General features: G+C 36.0%; 6 protein-coding genes across 6 annotated transcripts; 2 read left to right on the top strand and 4 right to left on the bottom strand.

Moving 5' to 3' along the window:
* Positions 1-874: 874 nt before the first annotated feature.
* LOC18102781 (UPF0496 protein At3g19330) lies at positions 875-3,087 on the bottom strand. The gene is made up of 2 exons (XM_006378758.3): positions 2,605-3,087; positions 875-2,514 (listed from the first exon to the last, which is right to left on the bottom strand). The coding sequence occupies exons 1-2, from the start codon at positions 2,702-2,704 to the stop codon at positions 1,454-1,456; spliced, it is 1,161 nt and encodes a 386-aa protein (XP_006378820.2). The 5' UTR covers positions 2,705-3,087; the 3' UTR covers positions 875-1,453.
* Positions 3,088-3,535: 448 nt separating this feature from the next.
* LOC7491619 (uncharacterized) lies at positions 3,536-6,196 on the bottom strand. Its single transcript, XM_002315391.4, has 4 exons — positions 6,028-6,196; positions 5,839-5,928; positions 4,429-4,696; positions 3,536-3,982 (listed from the first exon to the last, which is right to left on the bottom strand). The coding sequence occupies exons 1-4, from the start codon at positions 6,068-6,070 to the stop codon at positions 3,691-3,693; spliced, it is 693 nt and encodes a 230-aa protein (XP_002315427.1). The 5' UTR covers positions 6,071-6,196; the 3' UTR covers positions 3,536-3,690.
* A 1,636-nt stretch (positions 6,197-7,832) lies between these two features.
* Positions 7,833-9,419, top strand: LOC7469527 (uncharacterized protein At2g27730, mitochondrial). The gene is made up of 3 exons (XM_002316458.4): positions 7,833-8,046; positions 8,548-8,631; positions 9,180-9,419. The coding sequence occupies exons 1-3, from the start codon at positions 7,900-7,902 to the stop codon at positions 9,204-9,206; spliced, it is 258 nt and encodes an 85-aa protein (XP_002316494.1). The 5' UTR covers positions 7,833-7,899; the 3' UTR covers positions 9,207-9,419.
* Positions 9,420-9,784: 365 nt separating this feature from the next.
* Positions 9,785-10,399, bottom strand: LOC7491618 (germin-like protein 9-3). The gene has a single exon (XM_024609653.2). The coding sequence runs from the start codon at positions 10,397-10,399 to the stop codon at positions 9,785-9,787; it is 615 nt and encodes a 204-aa protein (XP_024465421.1).
* A 34-nt stretch (positions 10,400-10,433) lies between these two features.
* LOC7469526 (germin-like protein 9-3) lies at positions 10,434-11,712 on the top strand. The gene has a single exon (XM_002316457.4). The coding sequence runs from the start codon at positions 10,976-10,978 to the stop codon at positions 11,594-11,596; it is 621 nt and encodes a 206-aa protein (XP_002316493.4). The 5' UTR covers positions 10,434-10,975; the 3' UTR covers positions 11,597-11,712.
* An 811-nt stretch (positions 11,713-12,523) lies between these two features.
* LOC7491617 (germin-like protein 9-3) lies at positions 12,524-13,614 on the bottom strand. Its single transcript, XM_002315389.4, has one exon. It carries the CDS (start codon positions 13,272-13,274, stop codon positions 12,663-12,665), a length of 612 nt encoding a protein of 203 aa, XP_002315425.2. The 5' UTR covers positions 13,275-13,614; the 3' UTR covers positions 12,524-12,662.
* Between the last annotated feature and the right edge of the window lie 1,362 nt (positions 13,615-14,976).

The raw sequence follows: 14,976 nt of genomic DNA on the forward strand, positions 1-14,976 counted from the left end.
ATAAATCCTTCCCTGTTAATACAGTGAATGAAAGAAAAGGTATACCATGCCTCAAATTGCCAACCAATAGATAAAAGATAGAATGACCACCACCGTGAAAACCAAGCAGAAACGGAAAGCAAACACCAGTTAATACACTATTTCAACTACTACTCGAGGCAGAAGCATTGGGTCGACGGAGCACAGAAATTTGGATACACCTAGCATCCCCGTTTCAATGGATCTGGGGATGTGGATGCATCCCAACGGCCTCAATCATAATAACAACATCCTCACCACAAAGAAATGCACGAGGGAGAAAAGGCTAGACGATGCTGTATAATTTAAACAAAACAGTTTTCTCATACGCTAGCAGAAGAATATATGCTAAGAACTGCTTTTGAAATAAATCAGTCAGCTGCTGGGATGTGTACCCAGGCATTCTCTTCGTTTACACTTGCAGGTATTTAACACATTTCCATTTAAGGAATAAAAAAAGAAAAAACATTAGGAAGTAGCATGAACAATAAGGTAGTGGATTCAAACGCCACAGGAAAAGGGCTACATGTTACCAGAGTGTCCCGCATCAAACTGCCACATCTTTCTCAAGACTCAACGACGTTATTTAAAGGAGAGGATTCAAACATCAAATAGAGTGTCTATGTACATGTGCGAGCTCAGCATTAGAAAAACTGGTTGGAAATAAAAAATACCACCTTGGCTTGTATGCACCAAAGCAATAAAGAAGAGCAGAAAGCATTGAAAACATCTCTTACAAAATGATTAAAAGAACAAGGAAGAAACAAAGAGAAAAGGAAATGAAATAGCCATACTGCTCCACAAAAACTATTTAAACAGCTATTCTCATCAAAATTATCCATGAAACATAACAAAATTGCCCAGGTAAAATCATCTTCTAGTATTTCAAATTGAATTGATGATATTGGGGATAACATCCATTTTGTATACAGTAAACACATACATTATGAAAGTGCTGTACCTTCCACATTGACCTCTTATGTACTGGGTACTGGTAGCTTTCATCAACGAATTGAAGCGACAAGGGAGATGTCTATCCTAAAACTATCCAAAAATATTCTAGAAAATATCACAGATATGCATCTGACCTGAAGAGAAAATCATATTTAACTGGGAAGTGAATATCATACACCTCTAAAAAGTTAACAAATCAGCTTTTATTAATCAAAGATATATAATGTGGCAGGAAAGATGAAATGAAAGAACAAACCAGGTGTAGTGGCTCAAAACAGATCATGCGAAGATACCTCCAATAAAAAAGGGTCTGGGAACTGATTGAATTTTTCGGTATACAAAGTGCCATGATTTCCCTGATGCTCATTGTTAAAAGCGGGTAAAGGGCAATGTTTCATAGTCAGAGTTGGAAAGATGTTAATACAGAGCAATGAAGTTAGTCTATGGGAAGTAAATGCGACTCAAAGCAGGTCATCAGTTGTTAGGAAGTAGAAATTTGATGGCGATGGATCTCGTGAAGAAGCAGACCTCTGGCCCTATTGACAGCATTAAAACAAAGGCATATATGCTCCTCGAGATCCTTGAGCTGTTCAATGAAATTGAGATGGTTCTTTTTAAGCTGTTTCAAAACCTCTGAAATGGGATGCAAGTCATTACCGCTCTCCAATCCAATCTGAATAAGATGCTTATCACACTCGACAGCATCATACAAACGAGCAACACGCCGTTCAAGGGTAGCAAGTTGATTGTTCAGCACATATGTACCCCTAGAAGCAGAATCAAGTTGCTCGACACGGGCAAGCTCTTTCTTAGTCAAGCGGCGAGGGAGACACGGCAGTGTGCATATCGGGGTGGCAGCAATGGCAACAAATGCATGACTTGCGATTCCCACAGCAGATACTACAACAGCAACAACAGAGCCAATGACGCAAAGGGCAGAGCCAAAAGTGGCTCGGCGAACTAGGTGGATTCTAGAGCGTGACTTGCGGATTCGCCGTTCTAGTTGCTGCTTCAGTTGCGAAAAGCACTGCTGCATTTCATTAAAGTTATGCGATTCGGGGCAAGGGAAAGGGTTGCCAACGCGATCAAATTGGAGAAAGACATCAAAAGCACAATCGCATTGTGATTGAGACAGGGATTCTGAGTCAGTAGGAATAACATCCAGAAGTTTATGAAGAGGACCATAAAGAGCACGGGCACGATAAACACTCTGTTGGAGAAGAATGCAGAGTTGGCTAGTGTTTTCGCTGTTGACAAAGTAGGTGGATACGAGTCGAGTGAGAGTGTTAGGCTTGGCGTCACGAAGAGCTTCTTCCACACATTCTCGATTTGGTTGAAGAACTTGAGTCATAAGCAAGCGGTTAGCATCCTCCTCATTGTAATGATCATGAATTTCTTCAATTTGAGCTTCGTCATTATGAATCCTGGACCACATCTCGTTATAGGAATTGGTCTGGACAGCGATGGTGTATTCGCGAGTGAGGTTAACAGTAGGGGATGGCTGTGTGCTTGATCTTGGTGTTCCATCCGCAGAGTTCCCAGCTGATTACAAACAGAATTGGATTCATTCAGACATTTACACAAACACGTTAAAGGCATCACAAAATCTGACTTCGAATAAGCCAATCTGACCTTGCGAAGCCGGAGGGCAGTTATAATCACCGTTGGTTGGGGGTGGTGAGTGTGTTGTGGATGCTGCTGAATATGTTTTGAGAGAGAGGCACTGCATCATCTCGATCTGGATGAGTTGTGTACGGTCAAAGTTCCAACTCCAAGCATGGACAATGGATCCTTATCTTCTTCTAGGCTTGTTGATGGCTAGTGATGATATCGGAATTGCCCAAGTTGAACCAACGATCAATTTCAGTAGGAAAGGAGATGGACAGAAGAAAGAGTTTTTTATAAGCCACCCACGCCGCTATCTCTTGCGCCTGAATAAGGGGACGGTGGCTGCTCCCGTTGCTGTTCCTTGCTCATCCAAAGTTGAAAGATGGCAACCTTTTGACCAAGGTAGACTTCACTTTGTCACTATAAATAAATTAAAGCCCGCTTTCCCTCTACAGTATCTCGTTATTACTCTTGTAGTTTCCATAAAGTTCTAATGTTACCCCTCACCCTTATAAGATACACGGGGATTTGAATGGAGAAAAGAGAGAGAAGTGTATATACATATATGTATGTATATATGTATATGTATATACTATATGTATATACATATATGTATATGTATGTATATATGAAAAAAAATCTAGATAACACAGCTATTTGCTAGTTATTTATCAAAATTACTTTCTAAAAAACCAAAGAGATTTGATATGGAAAATTTTCAATTATTAGGATAGAAGTTATACCAGCCATATATGCTTCGCTTCTGTCTCTGTTGTAGATTACAATCAATTTTATTTTTTTCATTTAAAAAACATTTTTTTAAAATTGAAATTTTTTTTATTTGTTTTAATTTTTTATATATATTATTTTGATATGTTGAGATAAAAAAATAATTTTTTAAAAAAATATTATTTAAATACATTTTCAAACAAAAAAAACACTTGGAAACAAAAACTAATCAAAGGCAGATAAATTGCCCCATCTCACATAATAACACCACTTTAAATCTTACATGAAGTTTACATCAGAAATGCTGATTTCCATTTCTGCAATACAGACATCTATCATGAACTCTCAGAAATGATAAAACTTCCAAATGAATAAGAATATTTAGTCCGAGCCAGAGTTGTGTCTTCTGCGCTCCTTGTCTTTCTTGTGTTTCTTCTCATCAGAATCGCGAGAATGGTATTTCTCGTGCCTATCATGCTTTTCACGTTTTTTCTCCTTCTCGTATTTCTTCTCCTCATGCCTCCTCTTCTTTCGGCTGCTTTTGTCCTCCTCGGGTTTATCTTCTTCGGAGTTTCCTGCTGGTGGATCAGGCATAGCCACCTTAACTGGCTCAGGTGAAGCCTCCTTGCTAATAGATGGAAGAGTACTTGGGTCTTCCCAAGCCCGAGGTGCCCTGCAGCAGGAAGTTCAAATCAAACATAAAAAATGATGAAAAAGAAATGAAGAGCAGTTTACTTGAATGCTACATGCTGGCACAACAACAACCTACAGGCTAGATGGAAATATCAGAATATTGCGTGTATAAGCATCACTCAGATACAGTATTATGTCCAGCTGCTGGCCTTTAGTGCACCCAGGAGTGAAGAGAACTAGAATAACATGCGAGTTTACAGTATCCTAACACATAAGCATGGGCAAACAATTCTACAAGTGCACCTTTTGAGCCGCAGCCACACCACCCCCCCCCCCCCCCACCCCAAAAAAAAAAAAAAAAAAAACAACACCATATGATACATGGCATTGAATCTTGATGCATAAATATGTTATAAGCCCAGGTAGAATCACACACATATGTTGAACATAGCAATTATACAATACATGTCATTAGTGACTTAATACCTTGAGAAACCAAGACCATCAACCCGTGCTGCATCTGCATGCCCAGCCCCCAAGTCCTCTGCCGTAGAACCGCGCTTAACAAGTTCTGTATACTCATGTTTATCAAGACGATTTCCTTGAGGTCGGCTAGATCGCTTTGGAGCTAAGCCAAGAGCCTCCCTCATGGACCGCTCTTCCTCTTCCTTGATTCTTTGTATCTCTTCTTTCAAGGCATCTTCATTTGAACTCCCAGATTTTTTATCCCTGGCATACCAATGTAAATCCTTCCCTGTAGAAAAAATGAATGAAAGAAAAGGTTGAAAAATTCTTAATGATAGCATTCCTCAAATTGCCAGGCAATAGATAAGAGATACCATGAATAACACTCTGAAAACTAAACAGATACAGAAAGAGAAACATCAGTTAATCAACTATTTTGACTATAACTTATATACTGAGAACTGCTCAAGGCAGAGCCATTAGGTCCAGAAATTTGAATATACCTAGCACCCACTTTAAATGAATCAAGGAACGTGGATGCATAAAATGGCAAAACAGCCAGAATCATGATAACAGTGTCCTCCATGGATCTTTTCAACACACTCCACTGAGCAATGTATCAGGGAAGACAAGGCTGGACAAACCTGTATAATCTAAGAAAAAACGATCCCTCGCAGGATACATAACAACACAAGCCAAAACTACTTTGCAAGCAATCAGTTAGCTGATTAGATGTATCCCTAGAAAGTACTTTTTTATCCATTTACACTTGTGACTGTTTTACACTAAATCTCCAATTACAAAATGTTATGAAGCAGTGTGGATGAATAAGCAGTAAATTTGAACACCAAAGAGTATAAAAAAGAAGCGCTGCATTACTGAAGTATCCCATACAAGACCACCTCTAAACAAAAGAAGAACTGAGCCCCGCAAACCGCGTTCCCTCAAATTTTGAATGTTTTTTTTTTTTTTTTGCTGAAAATTATTTTTTTTTCATGTTTTTAGATCGTTTTGATGTACTGATATCAAAAATAATTTTTAAAAAATAAAAAAAATATTATTTTAATGTATTTTTAAGCAAAAAGCACTTTCAACAACAGCAACCCCTACCGCAATCTCATGCCAATCCACCACAGTCATGAGGAAACCACCAATGCAACAGCATAAAAAATCTAAACATGGTTGTTACATCTCTCTTTATATCATAAAACAAGCTATAAACAAATCCGGCAGAAGAGTCGTACACTAAAATTTCATTTACAAGTTCCAATAAACAAAAAAAAATCCCGTTTTTCACGGAACAATGAAATTCTCCGCAACCCATTCCCCCTTCACCATCCATTCAACCAAAAACACAAAAATCAGACAATAAGTAAGAGCAGAAGCCACAAAAACACGACAATTCAAGGGGAAAAAAAGAAAAGAATTTACCTTTCTGCCATCTACCAACAGGAGCTTTAATACTGTGACCAAGATAATTCTCTCTGTGCTTATCTGCCTTAACATCATCCCAACTAAATTCTGCAAACAAAAACCAAAAATAAAATTATTTTAACACCGGAAATTAACATAGCCAATCGAGCCCTAATTAAATCACGTATGTAGAGAGAGGAAGCTTACGATCTCGTCCGCCGCGAACGCCTCCTCTGGTTGGATGATACATGGTTTTTTTATCGTTTCTTTAATGGATGGAGTTGAAGCTGGAAGCAGAAGAAGGGATCGAGACGATTTTCTGTGCTAATCAATGGAGATGCTTCTGCAAGTATTTATCTCGCTGGTGAAACAGATGTCGTCCATTTATAAAACGACATGTCGTCATTTTAATGAAATGCTTGACTTCGGCTTAATGACTTTTTTTTTTTTTTGGCCTCTGAGGTTGGAATACACTGAAGCCGTGCTCATGGTTTTAGATCCCGTTTTGATTGCGATAAAACTGATTTTTTATTAAATTTAAAATATTTTTTATTTTAATTTTTTTTTAGTGTTTTTAGATATTTTTTTAAAGTATTGATATAAAAAAAATTAAAAAATATTATTTTAATATATTTTAAAAATATATTTTAAAAAATAATATTTATCACTTTTAAATATATTTTTAATGTGCCATGATATGTTATGTGTAGTTTTAACATATCAAGTTAATTTTTAAGATAAATAAATAGAAGGACTCGCAAACATTGTGTAATATGGTGCCATGAAATGTTTTTAGACCAGCACTAGTTCATGTTGTAAGAATAGTATTTTTATTTTTATTTTCCTTTCTTTTGTCCCACAACCAATCAAAATTTTATAAAATGCCATAATAAATGAATAGTGATTTATTTTACAGGTTAATAGTGAAATGAATAATAAATTAATAGCTAATGAGAATAATTAGTTGTTTTGTGTATTTGTTCTCAGATTTTTCAATGCTTCGTGTTAATTTGTTCTTATTATTTTGGTCCCTTTACTATTTGTTGTTGTAATATATATGAAATTACTACAACAAATAGTAAAGGGACCAAAATAGAATTACAAGCAGCAAAACATCTTTACTTGTCGTTCAAGTAAAATAACATTTAAATTTTAAATAATTTGTCATATCAAAACACGTTTGTTTATTTTGCCTTCATTAAATTTTATCTGGGTTGATAGGTTATTTGATTTCTCAAAACTTAACTTGAGTTTAATTTTAAATTAAATAAAATAAGATTTAATTTGATAAATATTAATTGATTTGGTTAGAACTTAGTTTTCATTTTTTTTCAAAATAATTTATAAAGAGCTGCATTTAAAAAATATCAAAAATTAAAGGAACAAGAAAATATGATTAATCCATATAATATAAACACAGTCATACTCTGCATTAGCAATCTAGCATTTTCTATATGATGATGTAAAAAACAAAAAAACACTAATTTGTTTCTCAATCACTCAAAAGAAATGCTAATATTCTCTAAACAAATATATCTCTCAATTCATCACAAACAATTTTGGCACATTAATTTTTTTCTCAACTTCTCAATAAATATGTTTTTTTAATGCAATAAAATTTTTGCTAATTATTTATATAAACAATGTTTTGATTATCGTGTTCATGTAGAAAAAACCGGGACCATAAAATTATATACAATTTATAATTCTTGTTTTGAACATAAATTCACTCAAAAAAAATATCTCATGGATGAATTTATTCTATCTCTCTATTTATATATTTTTAATAAAATAAATTTTTTATTATTATTATTTCTATTTTTACCCTGAGATTGAAAATTTGAAACTAAACTCTGGAAAAGAATACTCCTAATATTTATTTTCTTTGTTTAACAAATGAAAAATATGTGGCCCAACTATTTAACTGGGCCGAAGCACCTTACCCTTGGGCTTCATCTATCGAACAACGTGTCAACTGCCAGAAGGTTCTAGTTCTAGAGAGGTAGTAGCTCAGCGTAAGTTTTCCGTTTCCGTGTCAAGAAAGAAAAGTTTCTAAGGTAAGCAAAGAGCCCACAAAACATGGCAACAAGATCCGCACTGAGCCGACTCAGCTTAATCACTATTCGCTCGATGAAGTCAACTCGTGGAGCTACTCGCTACTTCAGTGATGGCAAAGGTCGAGTTCTGAGCGAAGAGGAACGCGCTGCTGAAAACGTTTATATTCAGGCCTGGCCTCTTATCTCACCTTTCCCCATCTCGCTACCTCTCTCTTATTGCTGTTATATACTGCTTGGTTGCTGAGAAAGTATAGGAAAATGAAAGAAATCGCTGCTTATAACTTTGGTGATCGATTGAGCTTAAGAAATGTTTTGTCGTTTTTGTTTTAGCTTCTGTTCGTTTGCTGAGAAGGTGTAGGAAAATGATAGATATGGGAAAAATATCAGAGTATTGTGAGTTAAGTTAAATGATACAGAAGTTATTTACATCTTTGTCATCGTTTTTTTTTCTTTGGTAGCTGAGAAAGTGTAGGAAAATGAAAACGAAAGGAAAAGATAAAACAAAATTAAATTATTTTATGAGTTAGATTTAGGGTTTGCTTCAACTAATCACAAGTTTGCAATCAAATAGAGCTTGATGATTGAAGTACCAGTCGATTTGATTTCTGCGATAGATGATTGTATGGTGATTTTTTATTTTATTTTTTTCGGTGTGTCTGTGGGTTTGTAGAAAATGGAGAGGGAAAGGTTGGAGAAACTGAAGCTAAAGCAGGAGAAGGAGAAGGCAGAGAAAGAGAAACAGGGTGCTGACAAGGTAATTTAAATTTTGTAGCTTGATGATGTTTGTTCCTCATATTTAGGTCAGAATAATCGAAACATTGCTCCTATTACAATATTTGGGCCGTTATGTTCGATTGTTGTTTAAGCATGATTAGAGGTGCAGTTTTTTGTCAATGGAATGGAGCAAGAAGATGTGGCTGGTTTACTTATGTGTTTCAAAATCAAAATTCCCTATTATCACCAACATTGATGTTTAAAGTAATAACTAATTACTGCTTGAATGATTTAAATATTAGTTGAGTAATTGAATCTAAGTACATAGATTCCCTGTTATGAGTTCAATTCCCAACACCATTTCGTTGATGTTTCATGTCACCGATTGCCAAATGTTAGCAAATGTATACCTTTTTCCTCTCCTCTTTGACATAGAATGAGCACCTAAGCATATGAATCGTAGAATGGTGGTGCGGCATTGATCTCCTAAATTACCGTTGCAGATTTCTACTTTATTTATTTGTTTGGTTATTCAAGTCTGCCTTTGAAGATTAAGTTTAATCGACTTCAATTATGTCTTCTTTTCAGAGAATTGAAGGGAGCCAGAAAGCCTGATGGGGGATCATCTGCACCAGATAATGATGATCTTGCTGTGGTAATAGGCATGTAAAATAATGACTCTCTAGGGAGATGTAGTGGTTGCACAGAGTTGTCTTTGGAATACTTTTGAACAGCTATAAACATAACCATGTTCTTCTATGTAGCTCTGCATCTGTTGATAGTTTTCCTATCCTAACTTTGAATGATCTTGATCCAGAGTTCGTTTTATCTCTTCTTGTCGATGCTCTGGATGATTTCATGTGGCAATTCCTGTTGCTTCACCAAAAACCAGCTGACCTACCTGCTGCCAATTTTCTCCAGGACCATTGATTTCTGATTATTTCTCTGATTTGACCATCTGGATTCATTTTTTCTTTCCTTCAAAGATCATGAAAAAATCCCAAGGCATTCAAATACAGCAACGAGCTTAAAATGATTATCACTCTTAACAGGAGGGTATAAATTAGCTCTTATTGAAAATTCATGACTTTGATGTAGGAACAAACATTAGTGGACTCTCTGAACCAAGAGAATAATTATTGATTGCTTGGAATACAAAAGTGCAGGCCTTTTTTGAGCTATCTAGGCTTAGTTCAGGGCTTGCCAAAGCCGGACTTGATCTTTTGAATGGTATAAACATCGGTCTTGAATGCTTTGGCAAGAATTCCATCATCAATTCCTGTTGAAAAGACAGCCAACGGCACAGAAACTGTTCCGGCATTTGCACTACCAAAAGAAGAAATCGCAACAGCTGGTTCTTTGGTTGGGTTGGACTGATAGTGTACCAGACCCTTTGGGAAAATGAACATATCTCCAACTTGGAGTTTTTGGGTGTAAAGCACATTCTTGGTGTCAACAAATCCAACATCCAAGCTACCATACACAAGGAACAAGAGCTCGGCAGCTCGAGGGTGGGTATGAGGAGGGTTGAGACTACCTGCAGGGTATTGAAGCACAGCATATGACACACTCTGCCCGTTAAGAGCTGGGAACTCATTCATGGTAGCTTTTGTTAAAGTGAAGTTTTGAGGAAATTTGGCAAGAACCCCACGCATTCCTGTGTAGGTGAAGAACTTTCCATCAACGATAGTGTTAGTTGGTGCGACGAAATCCGAAAGGATATCAGGATCACTTGCGAAGACCATATTGACTGCACTGACTAAGGAAAGTAAGAATAGAGAAAGGGAAACTGGTTTGAGAGAGTTCATGGCTATGGTTGATAAGCTGCAAGCCCAATAGTCGAATGCCGAGCTTTCGAGTTAGTGATTCAGTTTTGTGCTGACTGGATTTAGTTGTCTGGATCATTGTATGGCAATGCCTTTATAGCTCCTTTAAGGTTGAAAAACGTTGTCTACTTGCTAGAAAGTGCTGAAATTTTCTATGTTTGTTTCATGTTTTCACCGAAGAAGTCAATCATATTCCTCCATAGGACCACTCGACAGACAGCTAGCTAGGAAATCGACTCTTCTGCGATTTTCAGGGAAGATTCTGTACCAGAAGACCTTATCGAAAAGGGTCTTTTAATCTCTCACCTTCACTTCATAGTAGGTATATACTGACGCAGGACATCTATACAACCTGGCTGATGATGGCTCAATGCCTTGATGACAACTTGAATTTTAGGCATATTCTGTATTCGTGTGGATTCGATGCGAAAGAAATATAAATTGACAATGCCAAGGAATTCCATCTCGAGCAAGGCCTGCAAAACAAGAATAAATGGGCACCTTGTTGAAGGCACTATAGCGTAGCAGGTTGTAGTTGGATCATTAAGGATTATTGTAATGGCTTCAAACACTATTAACCAAGGCTTCATCTTGATATTAGTCCTAATCTTCGGCTGTTTCCAAATAGCAATATCTGGAGATGCAGATATAATCTCTGATTTTATAGTGCCACCAAATGTCACGAAAGTTGATGGCAAGTTGTTCACTTTTACTGCTTTACGGTCTCTTGTCGGGGCTAAACCACCAGTATCTTTCACTGCCTCAAAAGTAAGCATGGTGGAGTTTCCAGCTCTCAATGGACAAAGTGTTTCTTATGCATTTCTACAGTATCCAGCAGGCACGTTGAACCCTCCTCACACTCATCCTCGGTCAGCTGAGCTGCTGTTTCTTGTCGACGGTTGCCTTGAAGTGGGATTTGTTGACACAGCTAACAAGCTTTTCACACAGACACTCGAAGCTGGGGACATGTTTGTGTTTCCAAAGGGACTTGTTCACTACCAGTATAATAACGATCCTAAGAATCTGGCTGTAGCAGTGTCCTCCTTTGGTAGTGCAAGTGCCGGAACCGTGTCAATTCCAAGCACTCTGTTCACGACTGGCGTTGATAGTGGGATTTTGGCAAAGGCTTTCAAGACTGATGTTGCTACCATAGAAAAAATCAAGGCAGGTTTCGCCTAAAGCAGGGAGATGGAGCTCTAACATAACCATGCATCCCAGTTTTTTCCGTCTTATTTATGTACTGAATAAGTGGTGATCACAGCTCAATGAAGGAATTTGTGGTGATTTTACTTTCATTTAGTGCATTTCTTCGTTTTATCTCATGTCAAAATCCTGGTTTCCATGGTAAACTGATACGGAACAATGAAAAAAAAAATTAAAGAAAAAAAAAGAAGCTTTATAGAAAAAAGTTCAAAATTAAAAGTAAAGAGAAGAAAAAGGCTACCAAGAAAGAGAATTTAGAAAAGGAAAAGTTCCGTAATTCTTTTTAATCATAAAAAATTATTTTATAAATTGGTTTATAATTTGAAACAGAAATATATAAATAACATAACTCTAAAATATCTAGTTATTTGGCTCAACCTATCAATTAAATTTATCTGACATAAATAACTCAAATAAATATAATAAAATATTAAAATAGATCGACTCGGTTTCCCAACCAAAAAGTAACAGGCTTGGCTATATTACATCGTCTCTTTCAATTAAAATAATTTAACATAAATAACTTACATAAATAAAATAAAATAAAATAATAAAATAGACCTAGGCAAGATCATTCCTCTTTGGTTCCTTCTTGAATGATTTTTTTTGTGATTCATTTTAAGGGTTAATTAAGCATTGCTATCTACGAATCATTGATAAACTTTTATTTCATAAAAATGGTACTATTTTATATTGATTTGGCTAGTTTTTAAATAATAACATAAATTATATTTTAAGAAATTATTAAAAATTTAAATTTAACATGGTATCAAAATTTAAATGACTTAAGACCTCACCATAAAACATTTGGGTGTATCTTTGAGCACAACTCATCTAAAGAAAACGCAAAATGGTCACTTTTGATATCTAGATAAAGAGTAGGATTGAAGTTGAAGCCACCACTTCTTTGATATAAAATCACCATATAATTTGTTTTATTAAACAAGATTCATTCTTTCTTTGCTGAAACTCAAATGAAAAGGAGGTAGAAGAACAAGTGATTAAAACTACATATGCCGAGAATAGCAAAACCAGGATCATGTTAGGTCTTCACTGCAAGACCTGCTTTGAGCTTCTGGATAGTAGCAACATCAGTTTTAAAAGCCTTGGCCAGGATATTATCATCAATGCCAGTAGCAAACACAGTTGTGGGCACAGATACAGTGCCAGCATTTGCACTGCCAAAGGCAGAGATAGCTGTGGCAGGGTTCTTGGAATCGGCATTAGACTGATAGTGCACGAGTCCCTTGGGGAACACAAACATGTCACCGAGTTGAAGAGTCTGAGTAAAAAGTTTATTGGTGGTGTCGACGAAGCCCACCTCAAGGCTTCCGTCGACAACGAAAAGGAGCTCAGCAGAACGCGGATGGATGTGAGGTGGGTTGATTGTGCCGACCGGGTACTCAAGGACAGCGAAGGAAACACTCTGGCCATTAAGAGCTGGGAACTCTGCCATACCAGCCTTTGTCACCTTGAAGTTTGGTGGGTAGTCGCTATCAAAGAAGCCTCTAAGGGCGGTAAAGGTGAAGAAATCCCCATCAATCTTTGTTAGATTTGCCGGGCTCACGAAGTCTGTGATGATATCAGGATCACTTGCTGTGACCAAAGCAATGAATGTCACAAAAAGAACTGCATTTATCAAGCTTGAGGCCATGTCAGTGCTTATATTTCCTTCCAGCAAATTGAGGACCTAGCAGAATGGATGATTTTTGCTTTCTGTGCTGAATGCCGATCAATACCACTGCATCAGGCACTTATACTGGTGCCCTTGAACATTGTTTGGCATACATTAACAATGTCAATTGCTGGCTTGATGGGGCCAGCTGTAATTGATGAGGTTCTCTAGGTTTCTCTGCCCTGCTTCAACAGGAACCAAGGCAACAGGACAGCTTAAACATGCAATTACAAGGTCTCAAGTTTACAAGCATAGAATTTTAGTATTCATCTTGAAACAATGACATTGTAGTTTCCAACAGTACCAGCTGTCTCCTAGGCCTGCACCTTATAGTTTTTAGTCCTCCCTTAATTTACCATTCCATGACCATTATTATATCAAAAATTCATTTTAAAAAATTAAAAAATATTATTTTAATATATTTATGAAAAAAAATACTTAGAAAAGTATAAATTGTTACAATATCAAATACTACCATAGTATAGTAGCCAACCGTATTTTAAACTATAATTAGCCGTGTAAAAAGTACTTAAATGAGAGGGGGTGTTTGAGAGTGTGATAATGATTACTTTTTAAAGTATTTTTTTACTTGAAAATGTATCAAAATAATATTTTATTATTATTTTTAAAAAATTAATATTTTTAAAAATATTATTAAAACACAAAAATACATAATTCCTTAGCCGTGAAGAAAGATGGGCTGTAAATCACAACTATCCACAAAGAATTATTCAAACACAACCTCGGACTTTTGAGCACATCAATATCGACAGTGATATGTTGAAGAAACATGTAATATCAATAGTTGCGATTCTTCCAATAAAAATCATGTCATTCTTCCAATAAGGGACCCTAGTAAGAAAACAAAATCTTAGTCTTTTCTTTGGATTGTTTTAAAGTGTTAATATTAGAAATAAATTTAAAAAAATAAAAAAAATATTATTTCAAACCACAATAACAAACAGGCTCGAAATACATAAAAAAATTAATTTTTCAAATATAAAATTTAAAATTCATGTGTTATTAAATCAGTTTCAGGATTAGTTGAAAAAATAGGTTTGGATTATTAAATCATCGATATAATTCATAGGTATTAGATCAATACAAATCAATTATTTTTATTTAACTACTGTTATTTTTTTTTTAAAAATAATCGGTCTAGCATAGAGGAGTCCATCGAATTATATATTAACTAGATTTTATTAACTTAGTTTTCCTTCAAATTATTTGAAAATTTAACTCAAATTAAACTTCAAAACACAGAATTTTTAATTGAACTAAATTGAGCTTACAAACAATTATATAGTATATACTACTCTGGCCGCTCTCGGTCAAGAAAATATTAGAGTCCATCATCCATATCCAAATACAAGTCTAGAAGCCAAATTTATCCCAGTCATGATAATAAAAATCTCTGACGTGGCAAAATAAGGTTATCCAGAACTCTGTCTTTGGGCTGCTTTCGAGCCAAGATTACAAGTGCAAGACACGTGCCAAGTACCCATTTCGCCACGTGGATAGAGAACTTGAAATGCACAAGAAGACTAAAACTGGCAGTTTGAAAAGGAAAGGAGAAAAGCTTTGGCGGGGCACGGCTTGTTATTATTAATTATTCTAAAGTGACAGCTGCTACACCAAGAGGCACCAGACGTCAACCTCCGACCGACAGGGCGGTGACCAC

This window comes from Populus trichocarpa, chromosome 10 (assembly GCF_000002775.5).
Source record: "Populus trichocarpa isolate Nisqually-1 chromosome 10, P.trichocarpa_v4.1, whole genome shotgun sequence".
NCBI classification, from domain to species: Eukaryota; Viridiplantae; Streptophyta; class Magnoliopsida; order Malpighiales; family Salicaceae; genus Populus; species Populus trichocarpa.

Excerpts from the sequence above, each read along its gene's own strand:
- LOC7491618 (XM_024609653.2), bottom strand. The coding sequence starts at position 10,399 with ATGAACTCTCTCAAACCAGTTTCCCTTTCTCTATTCTTACTTTCCTTA.
- LOC7469527 (XM_002316458.4), top strand. The coding sequence starts at position 7,900 with ATGGCAACAAGATCCGCACTGAGCCGACTCAGCTTAATCACTATTCGC. Across the intron at positions 8,047-8,547 it reads CTGAAAACGTTTATATTCAG|AAAATGGAGAGGGAAAGGTT; the intron begins GCCTGGCCTCTT and ends GTGGGTTTGTAG. Across the intron at positions 8,632-9,179 it reads AGAAACAGGGTGCTGACAAG|AGAATTGAAGGGAGCCAGAA; the intron begins GTAATTTAAATT and ends TCTTCTTTTCAG.
- LOC7491617 (XM_002315389.4), bottom strand. The coding sequence starts at position 13,274 with ATGGCCTCAAGCTTGATAAATGCAGTTCTTTTTGTGACATTCATTGCT.
- LOC7469526 (XM_002316457.4), top strand. The coding sequence starts at position 10,976 with ATGGCTTCAAACACTATTAACCAAGGCTTCATCTTGATATTAGTCCTA.
- LOC7491619 (XM_002315391.4), bottom strand. The coding sequence starts at position 6,070 with ATGTATCATCCAACCAGAGGAGGCGTTCGCGGCGGACGAGATC. Across the intron at positions 5,929-6,027 it reads CGTTCGCGGCGGACGAGATC|AATTTAGTTGGGATGATGTT; the intron begins GTAAGCTTCCTC and ends TTTTGTTTGCAG. Across the intron at positions 3,983-4,428 it reads GATGGTCTTGGTTTCTCAAG|GGCACCTCGGGCTTGGGAAG; the intron begins GTATTAAGTCAC and ends TTCCTGCTGCAG.
- LOC18102781 (XM_006378758.3), bottom strand. The coding sequence starts at position 2,704 with ATGATGCAGTGCCTCTCTCTCAAAACATATTCAGCAGCATCCACAACA. Across the intron at positions 2,515-2,604 it reads CTGCCCTCCGGCTTCGCAAG|CTGGGAACTCTGCGGATGGA; the intron begins GTCAGATTGGCT and ends GTTTGTAATCAG.